Raw genomic sequence first — 24,300 nt, 5'->3', positions numbered from 1 at the left:
AGAGCTAATTGAGAGTATACAAATCGGCAAAAGTCGTTGGTAAGAGTAATTAATCCAGATGTCGCATCAACTGGGACTTTTCCATTTCCAACAGCTAACAATTGTTTGGAAAATTTTGCAGAACTTTTATCATTTTGAAGTTGAACTCTCATATTAGTGGTTAGCGATATTGCTTTTACGTTATTCCATAAAGGATGCCATCAGGCAAGCATTCAATTCATTTGCAGGTGTTCCATGGGGAATTACTGGCAACGTCTGCCAACAATATTATCAAGCCGCCAAAGATGTTATTTCGCCGAAGACCCTTCAGTGTGAAGTTGAATGTTTCAAGAGATTTCTTATGTGCCATTGTGCACTCATCCCAAAAAATGGGCTTGCATTGCATCAACAATTTTCCCATTGCACTGGATCGGGAAGCTATATCACATCTTGATCGAATAGTGGCAAAAATCAATGAAATGACAAATGTTTTCCCTGTTCCTCCAGGTGCGTTCAGGAAGAATAGACCACCAGTATTATTGTCCACCTCTTGCATTAATGTTTCATATACTTGTTTTTGCTGTTAATTCAGCAACGGCACATTATTTCGAACGAATTCCTGCAATGTGTCAACATTGTATTGCAGCTCTCGATTTAATTCTTGGTTGAATGCATCGTGCATCGATCGATTTGGCGCAATCATTCCTACTTCAATCAGTAGCTTGTTTGCAATAGTCAAGCATTTATCCTCAATCAGAATCATCCTTCATTGTAGATTTCATCAGTTATTTGGATGTCAGGATTATTCGTTTGAATGCGCAAGCGATGCAAGATGTCTTCACATATGTCGTCTTTGTATTTGTTCCATAAGTGAATTGGATGTGAAGGAAAACATGTGGTGATAATAATTGCGAACAGCGTTCGTATTTGGTACGCATTTGATGAAACAACTGAATTCGCAAGTGCTAAATCCCAGTGAGAATCGTTCTCCAGCAAACCCAATAGTTGACATGCTTCTCGATATGTTTGGCATTGGTGGCCATTCACAGTTTTCAAAAGCGCAAATGATTTTGGTCCACGTACATTTACCAACAGCAGTCGCAAATAAAAACATTCATAATTTCTAGGATGAACAGTATACATGCGACCTAGTGCATCAGTGGAAAACACCTGTGGCCAATCTGTCAGTCAGTCGTAGTGTCGTAGAATGACGTCATTCGCAATACCAAACAGCCATGTCGCTGCCTTTTGTGACGTACTTGCACAAATATTTGATTGATTTGGCCGAATGACAACTCTCAACGTTTGCATGTGTTTCGAAAATTCGTGATAGCAGCGGGCAATATGGTACAATGAATTCATTTCCGATCTCAATCTCTTGATTTTGAACTTTAACTTTGGTAGTTCGACCATTATCTTCTTTTGATCGCCGGCGATAAACTGGAATCGAATTATCAAACGATACGCATAGTAATTCATTGCGCTTAGATTTTTATTCGTTGATACGCCTGAAAATGCAAAATTAAATGAATTGTTAATGGAAACCAATAATAGCAATAATTAGTGTGTGAATATTGTACCTGTAATTGGATCGACCATCTTCAACGTGATGTCGTATCCGTCTTGCCCTTACCAATAAATTATTGGATATTGTAACGCATCGTACAAACGATGTGTCTCGTTTATTACGTAATTACGATGGCATTCGTTCCAATGCTGTTTTGAACATATTAACCACAGCATTATTAGCGTGAAAAAATGCTTGCAACTGTTCAATAATTCGTCTCTTTAACTGTTGTGTTCCCTGTATATTGCACCGCTCATTCAGCTGATCCACCATCGACGAAATGAAATATATTTGCAGAAATTGATGCGGTTCATCTGGTGTTGGCACCATTGAACTATGCAAATGATATATTTGTCCTTGTATCTGTAATTGGAAACAATCATTTGTTGAAGAATAAGGTGTAACTTTTGGTCGTGTGATGGTGTAGTGTGTGGTGTATATGTAGTTGTTATGTGTTGCAATTCATTGTGTTGGTGTAAGTGATTGGTTATGGTTATGGAGCCGCCTTCTCGAAGGATATTAGCTCCAAAGGAAGTCATGCGAAAGCAGTTATTGTATTCAAGGATGTGTTGAAGAAAATGGCTGGAATCCGGATCACTTCCATCGAACAATGGTTTCAGTAATGGTAAGTAATGGATCCAGTTTGACTTCTCCACTTGCGCAGCACAATCCAGCCGTTTCTCTTTTGAACTTTAACGCATTGCAATATCGGCATATAGTCGTCATTGGTCCAATATCTAAATTTTCATCATCACTGTAGTTTGCAGTGGGATCATATTGGAATGTCAAGCGATTGTATGATGCCAATGATTTTCGTGTGCCCACGAGTTGGCTCAATCGGGCATTTTCTCTTATTATATATTGTCTTTCTTCGCTTAAGTTCTGTGAATACACTTGTTGCTGGCTTGCATGTCTTGTGCGGCGGCCGATGTTCGCACGACGTCCTCTAGGAGTTTTGGACTATGGACAGAGTGGTGAATTTAACCTCAAATGCACGCTCCACATAATTTACACAGTTCAACTTACCACCTTAAAGACAAATGCCTGCTGTTGAAATTGAATAAAAATTTGCACAATACACGTGATTGATTTGATGACCGTGGAAATCGGTTCGTGCGTTCTTGAGTTATAGCGTCAGGAAGGAAAACCCGATTTATTTTTATATAGTAGATATGTTTAATTAAATAACATAAATATACACGAAGCACATATCAACAGAATTGTGTAATAAAAACAATAACATATCAGCAGTGAAATAAAATGTCATTGACATTGAAAAATAAAGCTTTTTTTTTTAAATTCCGATCGCCACCAAACCTTGCAGGATCACATGCTGGCCAACCTGAAGCTCTCCCGAAAAATTTCATTGAAATCGGTCCAGTCGTTTCGGAGTTTATAAGGAACATACGTACAAACGTTCTCTCGTATACATGTATACCAACTATCAATGTTGGTGATCAGTTTATTATTAATTATTAAATATTGAGACCATTAATTTAAATAATTACTATCCTATCATTAAAGTTGGACCAAATTACATATATTACAAGTATATATGCCAACTTTCATGAATATCAGTTGACTCGTTTTTGAGTTCTTTCGGAACATACACACGAACACTGATGATTTTTATAATTTAAAATACCCTATATCTATCTTGATTAGTTTTAGGTAATACAAACAACAATATGTTGCAATAGTATATAAATTCCCCAATTTCATTAAAATGTCACACATATTCACCGACATAAATGCTTTAAAGTCAAAATGAATGGAAATCACTATGTCGCGGATATTGAAGATAGGGGAAGATTTAAACTGATTGAAATAAGTATACTCGAAAATATGTTTTCACGCAATTTTGTGAAGATTATTCCCATACTGACCGATATATTGGGCATTCAGTCTGCTAGACTAACGAAAATCATTATATGTAACCGAAAGTTCGAAAATAATTATTTATATTAAGTATATGGGGCTAGGGGATGTATTGACCTGATTTTACTCATTTTTGGCACATGTGTTCGTTGAAAAATGGAAGATCAAAAGGAACATTTTCGTCATATTTTGCTTTTTTATTTTTGCAAAGGGAAAAACGCATCACAAGCTCACAAAAAGTTACGTGCTGTTTATGGCGACGAAGCCATAAAAGAACGGCAGTGTCAAAATTGGTTTGCCAAATTTCGTTCTGGTGATTTTTCACTCAAAGATGAAAAACGCTCTGATCGTTCAGTTGAAGTTGATGACGACCTAATCAAAGCAATAATCGATTCGGATCGTCACAGTACAACACGTGAGATTGCAGAGAAGCTTCAGGTATCACAAACATGCATTGAAAATCACTTAAAACAACTTGGCTATGTTCAAAAACTCGATACATGGGTTCCTTACGAACTGAAAGAAATCCATTTAACGCAACGCATTAACAGCTGCGATTTGCTAAAGAAACGTAATGAAAATGATCCATTTTTAAAACGAATGATAACTGGCGATGAAAAATGGGTTGTTTACAACAATATCGAGCGGAAAAGATCGTGTAGCAGGCCAGGTGAATCAGCTCAAACAACATCAAAAGCTGGTATTCATCAAAAGAAGTTGTTATCAGTTTGGTGGGTTTATAAAGGAATTGTCCACTTTGAACTCTTACCACCCAATCGAACGACCAATTCTGTTGTCTACATAGAACAACTAACGAAATTAAACAATGCAGTTGAAGAAAAGCGGCCCCAATTGATAAATCGAAAAGGCGTTGTATTCCATCATGACAATGCAAGGCCACACACATCTTTGGTCACTCGGCGAAAATTATTGGAGCTTGGTTGGGATTTTGCCGCATCCACCATATACATAGTCCTGACCTTGGATTACTTTTTGTTTCGATCTTTACAAAACTCCTTGAATGGTAAAAATTTCCATAATGATGATGATGTCAAATCGTACCTAATAAAATTCCCTATTTGTGCAAAATTCATTTCAATAAAGTGATTGACTCTCGATTTATAAACTGTTAAATGAATGAATTATATTGAATTTAAAATTTGATATACATATGCGGTAGGTAGGCATGGTTGTAGTTCGATTTGTTCCATTTTCACAATGTAAAATAGGAATGTCTGAATAATGTTACACATCAAATTTGGTCTGACAAAGAAAACACGGTTTTTTTGCTCAAAATTGGCTTAATTTAACATTTCAATTTGTAGAACAATTTGTTTTTTGCCTCAAAATAGGCGTTAGTTTCGGTGATAACCTCTTCATTTGCGTTGGGAGCCAAATCAGGAAAACTTATTGAAAAGTGAGTTATCGCACTTTTGGTAGTTTTTAACCCGTTTCATCCATTTTTACAGTGTACACTTCTCAGCAAGCTTGCTTGAAATGACCTTATAGTGTTGTATCTTAAATTACTGTTAGTTAGGGCACTTTATCAGTTTTAGTTTAATGACATTTTTTGAGCGTGGGAATACTCCGATCCCCAATTCCCATTTCACCAAAGAACACGTGTACAACGTTTCATCACGAAATCTCAATTTTATTTAAAGTTATCGCTATCGCAGACGCACGAACGAACGGACAGAAAGGCACTCGTCATATAAATGGCACATTTTTTATGGCTTCTTTCTTGTGTTACAGTATCGTAAATGTTTTTAATAATTAACAAGAGTTCGATTTTTTGTAAAGATTTATTCCTCGTATACAATAATAGTACAAAACTGAAGTTACAATTTATTGTAAAGAAAAAAAAAAAAATAAAAAAATAAGATCCCTTACCAGAACTTTGATAGGTCAGTTTGTATGTCAGCTATGCTATAGTGACTCGATCTGGAACCATTCCCTTTCGTAATACCATGCAAGTTTCGTAAAGATATCTCCTCAAATGAAAAAGTATTCTTAACTACTTGATTCCGATCGTTCAGTTTGTATGGCAGCTATACGCCGATATCGGGCGTTCCGAAAAATGACAATGTTCTACTTGACCTTCATACGCTTATACCTAAATCGTTGACAAATAAACAAGCCTATTTCATATTTTCGCTTAAGTTTGAATCGTGTTGGTGATGCAAGAAAGAAAGGTCAACTGAAATTGATTTTAAAATGTTTGATATGGAAAAAAGATTAGTTCGAATTTTTAAATTTGTAAACGGAATATTGATATACTATAGAAATATATTTATTTTGTTAATTTGAGGACGAGAACACAGAAACTCAAAACAAAACAAGTTTTTTTTGTCTTAATTTTAACTCAATACCCATACACATGAATTCGACTTGCTTATATATTCATCTGCCTAAATAAGGGTTATATATATTTTATTGTCAACTACTTTTTTATTTGCAAAAATCCAACTAATAATAATAATAATAACCCAACGATTACCCTCCTCCCGCCCAACCGACGCAAGGGGCGCAATCCGCATACGTGCGGAATCAGCCGAGTTTTTTAAGTGTTGAGATCTAAAACTGCTCAGCTACAGAAACAAAAATTTCAACAGCTAAGATTTATAGTTACAATTTAATGTATTGTTGCATTTTCATTCATTAAGAGAAAACAATAAGGTCTTTTTAATTTTGAAAAGTGAGTCAGATAAGTCAAATGTGCTGGAATGAGAATTAAAATCATGACATATATGGTGAAATGGCTCGTTTAGTTCAAAATTTGATCTACAGGATTTCATCAGTAAAGGTCTAAATTGCCTCGAAAAGCGAACCGGGATATTAAATTTAATTTCAAACAGGAGAAAAGAACTGCAAACTGTTCCATTTAAGATTTTCACTAAGAATATTATACTAAGCATTTCCCTACGACTAGAAACTGTAGGTAGATTAATAAGTTTTAAACGACTAGTGTATGGAGGTAGACTTACCCTAGAATCCCATCGGAATTGCGCTAAGGCGAAAAGTAAAAATTGTTTTTGAACAGACTCTAACTTGTCAGAAAGGATTTGGTAGTTAGGGTTCCATACAACAGAGCCATATTCCAATATAGGTCTATCTCTAAATTCTGTAGACCAACGTTTAAAAAAACTGAGGACAGCTTTTGCTTTCAAGACCATGGTATCAATATGAAGACAAAAATTAAGCTTAGGGTCCATATTAACTCCCAAATCAACATAGTTAAAAACTTGCTCCAGGTGTTTAATTACATAAGAAGAGGGGTGCAGAGATCTACGGGAAAAGCACATCGTCTTACATTTATTCAGATTCAATGGCAAATCATTTCCATCACACCATGCAACCATATTGTTTAAGTCTGTTTGCAACAGACCCCTTTCCTCAGTTGAAGTGTATGATTTAAAAAGCTTTACGTCGTTAGCGTATAATAAACATTTTGAGAATTCAATTACTGAAGAGATATCATTAATAAACAGCAAGAACACTACTGTGAATGAAAAAAAAACGATGAATTGTCAATGCCTCTAGTTAAATATATACTAAGCTAAGATAACTTTTGAGAAGTCAATATAATTATCAAATTAATTAAATAAAAAACGCCGAATATATAAAATGATTTAACTATGTTAAGTCAAGTAGAACAACAAAAGTTATTATATGTTGTAATAGTGGTGCTCAGGTATTGGATGATATGCAGTCATAATGAAGGTATGTAAAAGTATGTCTCTACAAGTGATAACTTAAGAAAGAGGGATTTTCCCTTTTTGCATAAATAGAGACATTGAAAACTGACTTTATACCGGTTACTGTGTGAAATACAAACATAAACTCAAGGCCTAGAAGACATTTAAAGTTTTGTCTCTTAAATCTTAGCGATCATGATTCCTAAAGCATAGTATGCAGAAAGAGCGAAGAAACCCAAAATTTCTCTCATATTAGTGTTAATTTATGTAACAAATTATGACTTTTAACTAGTTCTTATATCAACACAAACTCAGGCCTTAAAAACATCTAAAGTTTTGTATACAAACTAATTTGATATTTATTCAATTATTTTTAATTTTTAAAGAAGTCCATGTATATTGTGCAGTAAATTCTGTAATAAATATCATTTAACTATAAACCCTTTGTTGTAATAAATGAACCCAACAATGTAATCCATTAGATTATGAAATATTTGGTTATCACGTACTTAGTTGGCATATTTATAGTAAATTGAAAAAGAATGCGTTGTTTGATACAAGTTAAATAAAGAATTGCATAAATTTTCAGCGGAACTTCCCTAAAATAATTAACTTTCATAGGATAAAACCGAATATTGTCGACATCTGCTCTGTCGAAGAACATGAAAATGGTTTTGTCGCAGAGGCAGCGCGAGGAACTGTAAGATATATACTTTCCGTTTTCATAGTACTGGTATAAAATATTGGATTTTAGGAACCAAGCGATTGCCGATTACTTAGGCAGTAGCGGCTACTCTGAGTCCCTAGATGTATTCCGTAAAGAAGCCGACGTTTCTACAGAAAATGAAAAGAAATTCAGTGGACTTTTAGAAAAAAAATGGACTTCAGTTATTCGATTGCAAAAAAAGGTTATGGAGTTAGAAGCGAAATTATCAGAAGCTGAGAAGGAGGTTATTGAGGGCGCTCCTACTAAAACAAAACGAAGCCCTGGCGAATGGATTCCACGTCCCCCGGAAAAATTTTCTTTAACTGGACATCGTGCAAGCATTACACGGGTAAGTAAAAGTATATCATATTCAAACTAAATTAAACGGGAAAACCCTCATCAAATTATATATATGTAGGTAGGAGTGCTGCCAGCATGGGCCCAATTAGCGCTGGGTGCGCCATTTTGATGCACTGTTGTGAGACCTTATAGTCTAGCGCAAACCATTTGGTTCTCTCAGTGAAACTACTTATATTCGTTATGCTTACAACCATGGACAACCATTCACGCTTTGGTGACTTATGGGTTCTAAGTATTTTGTGTCGGAATTGTGATAGAGCTGGGCATTCGCACAGAAAGTAAAAGACCGTTTCTATATTCCCTTCTTGTTTGCAGCTGCGGCAGCTATTGTTATAAGGCAGGACCAAATTTAGCGCATGCTCCCCAAAAGGCCGGTGTCCCGTTATAGCAGCTTTAAGTCTGTATATGCTTTCTCTGGACCTGGATAGTAAGTCCTATATTTCTGTCATATTTGGGCCATATCTACTTTGGTCTCCTGCAGCTTGTTGTTGTATTCCATCTGCTCTACGCGATTTGCTCAAAATACATAGAAAGCTCGCCCAAATTATTGACATGTGGAGTTGACCACCGGCTTAAGCTTAAAGCCTTCCTGCAATTGTTGACTACGTTGGAATTAATCTGTGGTGTCGACAATGCAAGCAATGCCGCCTGGCTGTCCGTAAATATGGTTCCTTTCTGTATCCTCAGGTAGTTATTCAATAGAACTTCACCGTCCATCTCTATACCTAGTACTTCCTCTTGGAAGATGCTGGCCTGCCATATATAATCTTCTTTCTTACTATGCTGCCGTATTGGTCTGTTGTCCTCGCATATAGTTCCGGTTGTACCTCCAATGCAGTTGCTGGTTGCCTGGGAAGTACCTTTTCATGGGCTCCTCTAGGGATTCTCCTGCGGAGGAAGTCCTTCGTTTTGAAATAAGATATATTGGATTCTTTCTATTGATGTGCACAAAAATTGACATGAGTCTTTTGCTGTCAAACTTTGATCCTATAACTTTCATTGAAAGCTTTTCTCAAGTGGGTTCTGAGGTTCCCAAGGTCAACGTTCCGCCAAGAAAGCGATTTCCTCTTTTTGAGAATTGTTAATGGTGTAGATTGGTTGAAAAAGATGGTTAAGACGTTTCTAACTCTTCCACCTCTTCATCTAATTCTTGAACAATATTGATTTTATTCTGATATTTGCTATTTACTAAGCTTGGGGCTATCGGTAAATTTATCCCATGCTGTTCTTCTAGGGTTTCGATATTGGAGGGGAGTATTGAATTTCTCGCGAATGTTAAAGAGTATCCAGGAGTGATCCGACATGGGCTGGACCTCGGACGCCAATGACCAGGCTTTCTGTTTCTATCGACAGCGTTAGGTCCAATACTTCCTCCCAAACCGAAAAATTTACCGAGCTTGAGAAAATGAAAGTTGGCTTGTCGCCCTATTATAATTTCTTAAATTGCTATTTAATATATATTGTAAGAGCGACTCACACCTGATGTTTGTTTTGGAGCTTCCCCATATAGTGTGTCTAGCGTTGGCGTCACCCCCTATTAGAATATCATCCCTGCTGTTCTCCTCTGTTAATCTTGATAGATATTCTGGTTTCACGTCGTAGACCATGTAAGAGGAAACCAGAAAGAAGTTACCTCTTTCTGCCTCCACCTTTACCACTGTGGTATCTACTGTGCCTTGTTTTTCATCTTGATGCACGGCAGGAACTTTTCGCCTGGCTTCTCTAGAGGATGAAGCCAAATGCGAACACGAGGCCGGCTCGGAATATCCTTGGCGGGTATCATATCATCGTAGTCCATAATATTTCTACATAAATTAATTAATGGAGCTATATACTTAGATCTTCAAATCAATGGTTGCTATTGGACATAAGGGAATATTTTACCTCGTGTCTAGGCGCAAATTCCGGACGTTTTCCGGCAATCGCTTGCTTCAATTGGCGTTGTTGTCGGCAGCGTGGTTCTTCGATTTTAGAAGCTAATAATACAGTACACCCTTCTGATCCCACCGAATACAGAGCATTACATTGGCGTCATGAATATTCAGCTTTGCCGTTGATTTGCGTGGTTGGTGAGGTTTCACATAATTTTCTGCATTTAGGGTTGTCGTAATGGATCCAATTTTTATCACCAGTCACAATGAGCTGTAAAAGCGATTTCTTTTTGTAGCGTTCAAGCATGTTTTCTTTTGGCTTCAAATTATATGCCATCCAATAGCCTTGCTTTTGAATGCGGCTTTTAAACATTTAAAAATGGCTACTTGAGTGATTCAAAACGATTCTGCGAGCTATTCTTATGTTTGGAAACAATGTTCTTCGAGTACTGCTTTCCATTCCTAATCATTATACTTCTTTGGCTGCTCAGGATGTTCTTCGTCTTCTAAGCCAAAATAATCACTTTTAAATCGTTAATTCACTTTTGGTATGTTCGCTAAACTTCCACGAGAATACGACGATCTTCACATTAGGTAGAGAAGAAAAACTTATCGCAAAAGCCCTTTTTCTTTGGCCTTTTAGATATATTTGAAGAAAAAAAATTGGGTGTATGCATTAACTCGTGCGGTTTTTTCGAAAATGAAGACTTTATTGTAAAAAAAATAGTTATACATTTAGTATTCAATGTATTGCCCATCGGAAGCTACGATGTTTGCCCATCTTTCTGGCAGTTTGTGGATCCCATCCCAAAAGAACTTCTCCGGCTTGGAGGTCAAGAAAGAATCGAGTCAATTTCTGATATTTCTGATCTGAACAAGTGGTAATCGGAAAGTGCTATGTCTGTGTTATAAGGGGGATGAGGTAGAACTTCAAATAGTTTTTAACTGGCCGAGCGTTGTCATGATGGAAAATTATTGATTCATGTCTGGGCGCATATTCTGGTCGTTTTTCCGCGATGGCCTTTTTCAAACGAATCAATTGTCTTCGGTAGAGGTCCCCATTGATCGTCTGACCCGATTTCAATAGCTCATAGTAGAGCACACCCTTGTGGTCCCACCAAATACATCGCATAATCTTGGCACCATGGATATTCAGCTTTGCCGTGGATGTCGATGGTTGGCCGGGCTTCACATACGATCTCTTGCGCTTTGGGTTATCATAATGAATTCATTTTTCATTGCCAGTGACAATCCGATGCAAAAATTACTTCTTTTGGTGGCGTTGAAGCAACATTTCCAACATGCAGAATCGACGTTCGACGTCTCTTTGCTTTAATACAAAAGGCAAGCAATTTCCAAGCTTCTGGATGAATCCTTATGATTTTAATCGTCTGGAAACGGTTGCTTGATCAACTCCTAATACAAGTTCTTCTTACGTCTGGCATGCATCTGCGTCGAGCAATGTCTCCAATTCTTCGTCTTGAAATTTTTTTTGGCTGTCCGGGTCGTTCTCCGCTTTTGGGACGTTCGTTCGGCTAAAACATGGTCACCATAAACGTCCAGTAAAATACGATGGCTTTCGGTAGCACTTTTCTTCATGTTAAAGTAATGCAGAAGAACTCCCCACAAAAACACTTTATCTGGTACAAATTTCGACATTTTCAAATGAATGAAACAAATTGTTGTTCACGCTGAAACAAATGACATCTACTGAAAACGACGCGAAATGACAGTACCTTTAAAATGAATATAGCCACAGATAAACACGACGCGAAATAATACTAGTAGAGTCCTCTCTTAGAAAACCGCACGAATTAATTCATACACCAATAGTATTTTGTTTATGCTTCAAATTAATGACATATACCGAAAAAAAAACGCGCAACAGTAGCTTTTCAACCCATTTTCGGGATATTGAAACAATGAAATAATAATCAAGTTTCCCAATTAATTTGCAATGGAGTCTAGATATTAGTAGCAAGGATTGTTCTTTAAAAAAGTCAAGGTCTCTAATCAATTCACTTAAGAGCATAATGAGGAGCCGCTACAGATATAAAAATATCCTCCTCTCTGTATCCTACAAATCTGATAGATTTGATAGATCTTGACTCTTAGAAGATGGCACCTCACCTGAACACAGTCTTTTAGCAGACGGTAAATAAAGATATGCAATTTTTCTTTTGTATATATGATGTAATTCTAAAACATGAAAATAACAGTGATCATTGTGATTTTTTGGTTTTGTCCAAATCATAGCCTAGTGTGGCCTTCTTTAAATGATTATGTTTACTGTGTGCCCACCGTCTTAAATGTTTACTACACAACTTGCATACAATATTTGAGCCTATATCTCTTAATTTAGACATCGCTCCGACTAAGCTTAGTTTTGAAGACGGATTTTTTTAAAATAAGTATTGTGAAAATGAAAAATATATCTTTCATAATTTTGTTTGTATACGGTGTTTTGATGAATAACTCAAAAAATGTGATTTTAAATTTGCGTCACTTGAATAGGTATAGGAGTCTCACTACAAGAATTTATTTAGATTGACCTAACAAGTGTAAAAGTTTTACAAATTAATGTATTTAGTATTTAGTACTGCCTTCTTTACTTAGGATAATTGAAAAAATTTTGTTCTGAAGGCTATCCTAAAGGCTTTTTAAATAGTCCAAGGATATCTCACTCCATGCAATTTTTATCGCTGCTATAAGGGATTCCAGATCATCGAATCGACGGCCTGACTCATAAACCTTACGGAACACCCACCCTCAAACGTTTTTCATTATACTAAGGTCAAGAAAATAGGGTGGCCATTGCAACAAATTCACATTTTGAGCTGTAATCCAAGATTTTAATACAATTGCGGTGTGGATCAGAGCATTGGCAATGTCCAATTTCAGAAATGAAGACTCGAGTATTTGTTTGTACGAAGATGCAGTCATTTTTGATGTTTGAAACTGTAGCTCAGTTGTTCCATAACCCCAAACCATCACACCCCCTATGCGGCTACGGTGACCTGCAAGAAAACGTTCCAATTGCCTAAGGTCCTGAAAATAATAAAAAAATCCGTCGAGACAGTCGAAGTAAATTTTTTTCATTCGAAAACTCGACCGCTTTCCTTTCCAATTTTTTTTTGTGAACCTGTGTAATAGTTATCAAAATAAAGTACAATAACTGCTGTTTTTCATTAGGTGGCATTTCACCCAATTTTTGGATTGATGGTTTCATCATCGGAGGATGCTACTATAAAAATTTGGGATTTCGAAACTGGAGAATATGAACGTACTTTAAAAGGTCACACCGATTCTGTCCAAGACGTAGCATTTGACGCCCAAGGAAAGCTTTTGGGTGTGTATTAATGACGGTATCTGTCTTATTTATTTAATACTATATTTATATTTTAGTATCATGTAGCGCTGATTTATCCATTAAATTATGGGATTTTCAACAAAGTTACGAATGCGTAAAAACAATGCATGGACATGACCATAATGTTTCGTCTGTGGCGTTTGTGCCAGCTGGAGATTACGTAATTTCAGCATCACGAGACAAAACCATAAAGATGTGGGAAGTGGCCACGGGGTAAGAAATCTAATTGATAAGCATTTATGGTTAAGTATGTGTTATTTTTCCATTATTATTAGATACTGTGTAAAAACATATACTGGCCATAGAGAATGGGTGCGTTTGGTTCGTGTACACCTTGATGGGAGTATATTTGCTTCTTGTTCAAATGATCACTCTATTCGCATTTGGCAAACGAGTACAAAGGATTGCAAGGTATGATATTTGATTATACAACTTTTTATAATACATTGAACATTTATTTATTAACCTAGTTACTCAGGGAATATCATTGACAATAACATTGTATTTTTAGTATCACTTTTGAAATATATGTATGCTATAGATAAGCCGGATCGACTCCTTTCAGACACCATTAAATCACATAGGCTAGATAGATAGAGCACATAGGCGCATCACAAGGAGATGCATTATTCACATAAATTTGTTTAGACACAGTTCGGCCATCTCACTTACTTAAAAATAATACGGTATAATTTCATGGCCAATGATGTTCTCTGATAAACTCGATCGATAACAAGCACCTAACACAATCTTTGATAAAACGAGAAAAAACGTTAACTTCGGTTGCATCGAAGCTATAATACCCTTCACAAATACAAAGGCTCCTTACAAAAACTTGATTCCGATTTCTGCGCAGAATACATTGTTGCCTTAAACAATAACTCGTGCCTAATTTCGTGAAGATACCTCGTCAAATAAACAAGTTGTCCATGCAAGCACTTTACTCCGATCGTTCAGTTAATATGGCAGCTATATGCTATATAGTCAAACGATCTATACAGTTTCTTCGGAGATTGGATCATTGCCTTAAATAATAATCCATGCCGAGTTTCGTGAAGATAAGAAGTAGAAGAGAAAGAGTTTTCCATACAAGCACTTGATCGATCACATGAACGATCGGAATGTTCAGTTTGTATAGCAGCTATATGCTACAGTAATCTGATCTATACAATTTCTTCAGAGAATGTATTGTTGCCTTAAATAATAATTCATGTCAAATTTCGTCAATATACCTCGTGAAATGAAAGAGTTTTCCATACAAGCACTTGATTCCGATCGTTCAGTTTGTATGGCAGCTATATGCTATAGTGATCTGATCAGAACAATTTTTTCGGAGATTATTAAGCAAGCACTTTAGTCCGATCGTTCAGTTTGTATGGTAGCTATATGCTATAATCATCCGATCTAAACAATTTCTTCGGAGATTACATTGTTGCCTTAGAAAATAACCCATGCCAAATTTCGTGAAGATACATCGTCAAATGAAACAGTTTTTCATACAAATACTTGATTTCGATTGTTCAGTTCGTATGGCAGCTATATGCTATAGTGGTCCGATATCGGGCGTTCCAACAAATCTGCAGCTTCCTGGACAGGTGCAAAATTTCAGATCGATAGCTTAAAAACTGAGGGACTAGTTTATATATATACAGACAGACGGACATGGCTAAATCAACTCAGCTTATCATGCTGATTATTTATGTATATAATTTATAGGGTCTCCGAAGTTTCCTTCTTGGTGTTACAAACTTCGTGGCAAAGTTAATATACCCTGTTCAGAGTATAAAAATTAATTTTACGCACCTTAACATTAAAATATGATGCAAATAAATCGATAAATCAAATTGGGGAGGAACATACAAACCATTCAGTATAACTTCTTCCGCATTGAATGAATTTTTCTATTGATTCCAGGAGATCAAGCATACCTCTAAATTAAAAATCGGTTTATTTAGTATTCAGTTTCCTAAGTCGCTATTTTGATAGTAATTTTGCCAAATTATAATATTTTTGGCTGATATTTGAATTTGTGACCAAATACTCCGGACTATCTAAAGTAATTACTGAGCCACCATAAATTATAATAAATTAATTTTTATACTCTTGCAACAGGTTGCACAGAGTAATAGTTTTGTTCACCTAACGGTTGTTTGTATCACTTAAAACTAATCGAGATATTCATAAATGATCAGAATGACGAGATGAGTTGAAATCCGGGTGACTGTTTGTCTGTGCGTCAATCCGCCGGTCCGTCCGTGCATGCTATAACTTGAGGAAAAATTAATATATTATGATGAAACTTCGTACACGTGTTCCTTGGCACGCAAGGAAGATTGGTATTGTAGACGGGCAAATTGTTAAGCGAAAACACATGAAGTGCCAGAACTAAGCACTACATAAAGATAAAAGGTTGTAATTTTAAACAGGGGATCACAGAGGCGAGGGACTCCTGTTTGTCAAAACTGTCTTAAAAGTGGGCGTGGCTCCGCGCTTTATATGGTTAAATGTACATATCTTCCAAACCGCTGAATGTAACTCAACCAAATTTTCTGAGAGGAAATTTTTTAGTACTTGTTTATATACTTCGATAATCTCAAATAAATCAGATAATAATATAACGTTTATGTTGAAAACTACTAAAAGTGTGAATCAGTGTCAGTGAATAAATGCGCCACAAGCATTGAATTTCACAAGCAGGATGATAGGGAATGGCTTTATAGGAGCAGGTACAACATTCGGACAATGGGCGTGCACCGCCCACCTTAAGGTGAAATCCTATATATCAGGCTATACAGAACCAATTTCAACCAAATTTAGTGTGAGTTACCCAATCATTTATATCACCTATTGTGAAAATGAACGAAATCGGATGAGAACCATGCTTGCTTCCTATATAACAAACTTTTGAATTCCATCTAATTCTTTCACTTTACCGTATACAAATCAAACAACAATGAAGCATTCACAATAAAACTTTGCACAAATAAGGTATTTCAAAACGTTTTGAAATCGGACTATAACTTTTTAAAGAACCAGAATAATAATATTTTTGTGATTACAGCATTCCCTTATGCCAAAAATGGGTGAAATCAGGTTCATATTTCCCTTATCTCCCATATACAGTGGTGATCACGTTTTTAAAGCAGAAAATCAAGTTTATTAGGCTAATTAGGTGAAAAATTTTAAACTTAAATATTGTTTTAACATTAATATGTGAATGCATCTTTTTAGTGCAGTATTATATCTATTAATTATTAGATTTCTTAGCCTTGACAGGAAGTTAACACATTCACCAATTCCTTCAATTTGGATCGACTTCTAAAACTTACCTTGACAAAATTGAATTCTTATTTTAGTATTGAGTTGTAAATCCTCTATTTTTGATAATTTGATAACAAAATTGAATTCTTATTTTAGTATTTGGTTGAAAATCCTCTCTTTTTGACAACTTCTACACATCTTCTACTTAAACTTTCAACTAAAATCTCGCACCGTTTTTTTGGAATTCTTTTTGTTTCCCATGATGCTCGATATTATTTCACAAATTCTTGGAAATTGGATTTGGATCGGAAGACTAAGCTGGGCATTTATTTTGTTTTCTAAGAAATTCTTTACGAGTCGCGATGTGTCCTTTGAATCGTTATGATGCATAAAAATCCATATCAAAGGCAGCTTGTACTCAGCGAATGGTATGATATGGTTTTCAAGTCCTCGCAACTAAGCCAACGCTTCACAGTTCTAGAGTATACAGCTATATCGTAATTTGCCTCCAATTCCTTCTGTATGTCCTTAAAGCTTTTCAACCTGTCCTAAACAGAAATCCCTCGAATTTTTTCGTCTTCTTTTGCCAAACTTTTGTACATGTTGTATGGAGGTGTTTACCATTTTCCGTGAACATTTCAGTAAGCAAGTTATCTCTGCTATTGTTCTTTCTTGGCTCTTAAGCTCATGGATCATCCCCCTCTTTGCTTCTAAACACCAGCGACCTGTTGTCATATCTAATTTCAACCGGCAAGACTAATTTTAAAATTTCTCAAACTTATGCTTATAATTACCTCGAGTTTTGTTGTCTACATCGAAACTAAAACCGTAAATCTCACCAAACTAGCAAATTTGTTTAGCACTTTCGCTTTCCGTTTATTTTATGACTGATAAAAAAAAAACGGGTAAAAAGTAACGGAATTTGATACTTGTGGAAGTGCCAACAAGCAACTGGATTTTTTCTAGGAACGTATTAGATCAATGGAAAAAAATCAATGCCTACTAAAAACATTAAGATGTGTTCTGAATTCGTGGCCATTTTCGAACTTCCGGTTGATTTTACACCGCATATATCGGTCAGTATGTAAGTAGTCTTAATGAAATTTAGAAAGAACCTCTCTCTAATAACAGTTGTTGTTGTTGTTACAACGATTATCTAATCCCCGTTTGGGTGATAAATTCTAGATTCGTTGTCGTCGAGGTCATCTAACGGAAGGCCCAGGAAACGAGCTGTTTCGACGGGGTCGGACCATAGGGAAAGGGGTGTTAGATGAGTGGGGTTTGTTGGGCATGCAAAGAGGTGGTTAGTGTCATGCGGAGACTCATTGCATGCAGGACATGTGTTTGGTATGTCAGGGTCTATTCTGGATAGGTAGGAGTTTAACCTGCTACAGTATCCAGAACGAAGTTGCGCGAGGGTCACTCTAGATTCGCGAGGCAATTCGAGCTCTGTGTCTGCAATGGGTGGTGGTTTGACTCGTATTACGCCATTCACTGAAAGGGAGAAGGTGAAGGTGTTAATGGCTCCACTGTGAATGGCGGTCAGTGCTTGTCTGAAGTTAGTTGCGTCCGAAGTCTGGTCGGCGTGCTGTCTGATGTCGTCGACGTAGTCAAGGAATGACCTCTTGATGTTCCTAGGAGGCTGCTCCGCTGCAAGCAGGCGTCTGCAGGGGTGGTTTCTGCGAAAACATCCCAGCAGAAACTGCTTGGAGAGGAGCTCGTTATGTTCCTTAACTGGAAGCATACGGGCCTCGCTATGTAGGTGTTCGATTGGGGACATCAAGAGGCACCCCGTGATAGTCCGGAGTGCAGTGTTCTGACAAGTCTGAAGCTTCTTATTCTGTGTGTCACTACATCCAGGCGACCATATTGCGGCTGCATAATTGAGGACCGGCCGGCCGATTGCCTTGTATGTTGCCAACAACGTTTCCTTGTCCTTTCCCCATGAGCTGCCGGCAAGCGACTTGAGGATTTTGTTGCGGCTCTGTACTTTGGCAGTTATCGCGGTCGTGTGAGGAGTGAAAGAGCACAGACTGTCCAAAGTGACGCCGAAGCAGAAAAGAAGCGAGAAAGATCGGAGAGGTAGCCGTTTACTTTTGAACACATGCCATCGATTCCATTGCCCGACGTCAATATCGTACAGTCATCTGCGTACGAGGTCATTGAAATTCCCGCTGGTGGCTGGGGGAGTTTCGAAATGTAGAAATTAAACAGTAGCAGGGAGAGGACACCGCCCTGCGGAACCCCCTGTTTAATTTTCCTGAGTTTGGAGTTTTGACCTCGAAATAGTACGGATGAGTGTCGACCGCTCAGGTAGTTCATGGTCCACCGCTTCAGCCCTGGAGGGAGCGTTGATTGTTCCAGGTCCTCAAGTAGCGTGTGTGTGTAACAGTGTTTGCTCTTGTCTAAAATGTATGAAATCAGAGCAATACTTCCACTAGCCCCATATACCAATATACGGAACTTCAAGCATCAGCTTTACTTTATACTTTATATCAATTCAATTCTTAATGAAATTCAGAGAACATCTATTTCTCGTAATGCTATATCGTAATGACCAAATTGAATATATATATATAAGAAAAGTGTTGAGAATTATATAAGAATTTCAAATTTCCGGTTGGCTTTATACCGTACATTAAGACCAAAAAGTTTCCGGAAATTGTAAATAAAACGAACTGGGACTTTGGGAATGCATGTGATGGAGGAGAGGGCACAATAGACCCTAGGTCGCAGTGCATACCTCATTTTCAAATCTAATCTAAAATAAAACGAAAAATTTTTAATTTTCATTTATATTTATTTTTTCGCCTTCAAAATATTAAGACCAGAAAGTTTCCGGAAATTGTAAATAAAACGAAAAATTTTAATTTTCATTAATATTTATTTTGTCGCCTTCAAAATATGCTCCTTCTGAAGCGATAACATATGCCACTTATTTTTTCAATCATCGAAACATGCCTTGTAGGCGCTGTCCGGAATCGCCTTCAGTTCCCTCTACGAATTTTCTTTTACGGTCTCAATCGAATCGAAACGGGTTCCACGGAGTGGTAAATTCAGTATTGGAAAAAAAAGTCGCATGGGGCCAAATCTGTTGAATACGGTGGTTGATCGATGGTATTGAACGAGTTTTTGGTCTTAAAATCGTTCACAACTACAGCTCGGTGCGATGGCGCATTATCATCATGAAAAATCCATGAATTGTTGGCCCACAATTCCGCCTATTTACGAAGGATGTTTTTGCGCAAACGCCTCAAAACGCTCAAATAATATTCTTTATTAGCCGTCTGTCCCGTTGGAACGAATTCATGATGAACCAAACCACGAATATCGAAAAAAACAAGTCCTGATTTATAGCGATTCGTTAGTTCTTTCGTGTATGATGCGGTCGATACATCTTAACGCCTGACTCAGCAACTTCTTCAAATAGCTCTCCAATTGAAACTAATAAATATTGAATGACATCGGATGCGTGAATCAAAATTTTTTGCGCCGAATGTGGGAGATAATACCAAGAATATTTGGATGTTAGTTCTCTTGCATTATCTAGAGCAAATTTTCTAAATTTGTACACATTAATTTTATATTTTACTAGTAAGACCGACCACGTATTGCTGTGGCTATGGTTATCATTAAATACTACTATTATAATGAAATATTCAATACAGTTAAAGGAGAAAACAATCCAAGGCATTGTACTTGAGGTTTAATTTTAAAAATTATTCATACAAATATTTCTCAATGGATGAAATAATAAATTTTATATTTGACATCTTACTGAAAATTATAATTGGTTTTATTTTATTTAAAATTTTTTTTCTTTTGATTATGTTTGATGTTCAGAAATACATTTTGTTTATTTATGAACTGTTTTAATTTTAACATAATTGAGATATAAATCTCCTATCTTTTAAGTTGGATCTAACTGGAGACAGTGTGCTAAATTTTACTAAAATCGGTTCAATAGCTTTGGAGTTAACCCCGGAGAAAATGTTACACGTAACTTTATACTATTGCAAAATGTACAGAGTATAATAGTTTTGTTCACCTAACGGTTGTTTGTAGCACCTAAAACTAATCAAGATAGATATAGAGTTAAATATACATATATAAATGATCTGAATAACAAGAAAAGTTAAAATCCGGGTAAATGTCTGTCCGTCCATGCTTTAACTTGAGTAAAAATTGAGATATCTTGATGAAACTTTGTACACGTTTTCCTTGGTAAAAAAAAAAAGTAGGACGAGTTTGTAGGTGAGTGTAATCGGACCACTGTCACGCCCACAAAATGCCATTATTCTATAAAATCTATAAATTTATATAAACAAGCCTCAAATTACAATACAAAACTTTAATTTGATACAACGAATCCCAATAACAAGGGCACCTGTGGTTTTAGGAATTTTAAAAAATGAGCGTCTCCCGCCCACTGATAGGTTTATTGTATATATCTCCCAAACCATTTAAGCTATATCACCCAAATTTACACAGGACAAATTATTTTGAGAGATCTTGCGACAAAACCATATAACGGTAAAACCTACTGAAAGTGCGATAAATCAATATCTAAATGCGTCAGAGACATGAATGGTACAAGAGGGTTTTATAAGAGCTGGTATCAAAATTGGGCGATAGGCGTGACGCCGCTCACTTTTAGGTGAAAGCAGATATCTCAATCAATTTCAAGCAAATTTTGTACATAGAACATTTGACATTCTCATATTACAGTGCGAAAATCGGATAGAAACCACGCCGACGTCCCATTTAACACAATTTTAAATTCCATTCCAATTCTTTTACTTTCCAGTGCAAAAATCAAGAACCAACGAATATATACAGGTATAAATTTACACGAATAATGCCTTTGAGGTGTGCCATCTTATGACTAAAAACTGTACAAATTGGATCAAAACTAGCCCTCAAAATTGCGGAAAATATCGTTCACTGTGTGAGATGTATAATTGAAAGTAGGATAGAATTCTTTCCCGATAATAGAATATCTGTATGTCAAAAATGAGCTGACTCCGACCTACCTCACATATACCTAATGAAAGATTTTCAAATGTTTGGTTAGCCTGTGTGAAATTTTATTGTAATAATTTCCGTTATTCTAATGAACCTTATTATAGAATGGTTCTCTACGCTGTTCAGTATCTTAAAACACACAAAAGTATCACCGCTGGAGATGACGGGCGAATCGTAAGCGAATCAAAAAAATATACTCAAAAAACAACAAATAAAATTCGCGTGCATATTTTTGGCGAAAATGATAGTGCACCATCGGTTGAAACTGTCAAAAGACGTTTAAGAGAAAAAGGCCCTTTGGGAGAGTTTCTCGGAAGAAGCCTCTGCTGTCAGAGTTGAATCGTAAAAAACGACGTGAATTCGCCTAGGAATGTCATTAGACTCCAAAAGAATGAAAAATTGTCCTATTTTCGAATGAAACGAAAGTAAATAGACTGTCACTAGATGGAAAAACTTAAGTTCGGCGTCCGCGATGTAAAGGGCTTGACCCCAAATACACTCGTCCCATCCTGAAGCACGGCGGCGGTAATATAATGGTATGGGGGCTATGTCTTGGAGGAGTGTTGAGCTTATAACAAAAATAGAAGGTCATATGGATCAGCACCAATATATGCCTGTTACTTAACTGTTTCAGCGCCATAACGACCTCAATCATACCGCATGCTTAACTAAACACTAATTTCTGGCCTTCATGCAGTACAGACCTGAACCCCATTGAAAGAATCTCTGGGGGCAATTGAAAACGAAGGTTCGATTGCACAAAGTCGGAAATTTCACCGAACTATTCTAAACGGTAAAGATGGAGTGGGAAGCAATTTCCAAAAACATATGTGAGAAGTTAGTTGAATCAATGCTTAAATAATGACTTTTCCACAAAATATAAGCTTTTCAATAAAAAAAATGTTTTTAACAAAATATCAGGTGTCAATATCAAGTCAAGTTAATAATTATAAATAATAAGATCTACTAAGTGTTTTTAGTTGACCTGAATAATTATGGGGGCTATGTCTTGTCTTCCTAGAAATCGTTCTTTATCTTCGAAGCCCCTTATTTACCATTGACTGTGATTTCAAGTCTATAAGAAACGTAAAGAAAATATTCAAAAAATTTAATATATGCATGTAATAAGGACAATTCAAATTCGTAGCGATCTCTTCGAACTTCTTTTTGCTAGCATTTGTCAATACCTTATCTCAGTACGTTTGGCTTAGCAAATGTAACACTTAGCAAATGAGTCAATGGGAGTCAATTTCTGTTTTTAAAATATAATTCTTCATTTTGGGTTATATGAACTGATTCCTTTTAAATTGAATTCGAAGAAAGACAAAATATGATTAAATAATCATATCGTATTGCAACTCTAAAATCACCGACGCAGTGTGGTCCAATGATTTTTGTATTTTAACTTCAGCAACAGATTTTAAAACTCTTATTTGCTGAGGATGACTTCTCTGCTTTTCCTTTAAAATTTTATGGTAGAATCACAAAAAGGGGCAAAGGTGGCAGTTAAATTTAATAATATGGACTAAGAAAACATTTATTAATATTAAAAAAAAAGGTTTTATTTGAATTCCCTGTTCACTGGACAGCTAGCTTGGTTTTATTATTGTCTCTTTTCTTATTCGTAGTACGTACGGAATAGACCAAAAATTAATTTACTGTTTGTTTTAATCTTCTTTTAAGAAATAGTGTTGATACTTATAGTAGTTTGGATACTTAGGGGTATAGATTTTAGACTAAGATCTAGACCAAATTCATTCTTATTAAGCGCTTAACCGTGTTAAACTGTTTAAATATTGACATAAAAACGGTTTAAAAACGGAAATGACTTTGTCAGGTATATGGGGCAAGGAAAATATTGACCCCATTTAATCCATTTTTGGAATCAGGACACATTATTACCAGAAAAAGATGTTTTCTCAATTTCATTAAGATATCTCATATATATGGTTAAAAGATAACTGGAATTTTTAAACTTCTGGTGTTAGGTATATGAGGACTACCGGAAGCTTCGACTCGATTTGACGTGTACCATATTATCAGGAAACGACAGTCTTTGAATTTCATTAATGTATCTCACATAGTAACCGATATTTTGGGTTTCGTACTGCATGTGTCGCAACTTCAGCGATTTGGCTTTAGTTATATTGCATTATTTTGTATCATATGACATTAATGCATCATACTTTTTGAATGTGTGGCGTGCGTTTGGTTTGGTTGAGTCCATCGATTGCCGGTTGCGATAATTCGATGGATTGATGTTTTGTGAGGTCATTTATAAGGTATTTTCAAACATTATGGCCATCGCTATTAGGATTGTAATTAAGGAGATGCTGGTTGCGTGCTTTATCCTGCTTTCTGTTTCTATTGAGCTTACTTCTTTTGTATTATTGAAATTAAGCTGCTTCAGCATCTCCAGCGAGAGGATTTCTTCGAGCGGGTGAATGTTGTAAAATTGCTGGTAACGGTTTACTTAATGTTCTTTCCTCGTTGTAGAATGTTTTTCCGTTGATTTGAATAGTTGTATTGGTGTACATAATTACAAATGTACCGTTTAATGTTGCCATTGAATTTGTTTAGAAATAGTA

The 24,300-nt window shown here is 36.2% G+C and overlaps 1 protein-coding gene across 4 annotated transcripts in view; it reads left to right on the top strand.

Moving 5' to 3' along the window:
* The window catches only part of Lis-1 (LisH and WD40 domain-containing Lis-1), a 111,287-nt gene that overhangs the window by 19,417 nt on the left and 67,570 nt on the right, over nucleotides 1–24,300 (top strand). For all 4 annotated transcript variants that reach the window (XM_036358985.2, XM_070108884.1, XM_036358981.2 and 1 more), the window contains 5 exons: nucleotides 7,709–7,819; nucleotides 7,874–8,174; nucleotides 13,249–13,405; nucleotides 13,462–13,639; nucleotides 13,702–13,837. In XM_036358985.2, coding sequence (XP_036214878.1) covers nucleotides 7,782–7,819; nucleotides 7,874–8,174; nucleotides 13,249–13,405; nucleotides 13,462–13,639; nucleotides 13,702–13,837 — 810 coding nt within the window. In that variant the 5' untranslated portion in view covers nucleotides 7,709–7,781. The remainder of the gene's footprint in view (nucleotides 1–7,708; nucleotides 7,820–7,873; nucleotides 8,175–13,248; nucleotides 13,406–13,461; nucleotides 13,640–13,701; nucleotides 13,838–24,300) is intronic.

This window comes from Bactrocera oleae, chromosome 4, assembly GCF_042242935.1.
Source record: "Bactrocera oleae isolate idBacOlea1 chromosome 4, idBacOlea1, whole genome shotgun sequence".
Classification (NCBI taxonomy): domain Eukaryota; kingdom Metazoa; phylum Arthropoda; class Insecta; order Diptera; family Tephritidae; genus Bactrocera; species Bactrocera oleae.
Note: the sequence above shows the minus strand (reverse complement) of the source record. Positions and strands in the feature narration are given on the sequence as shown.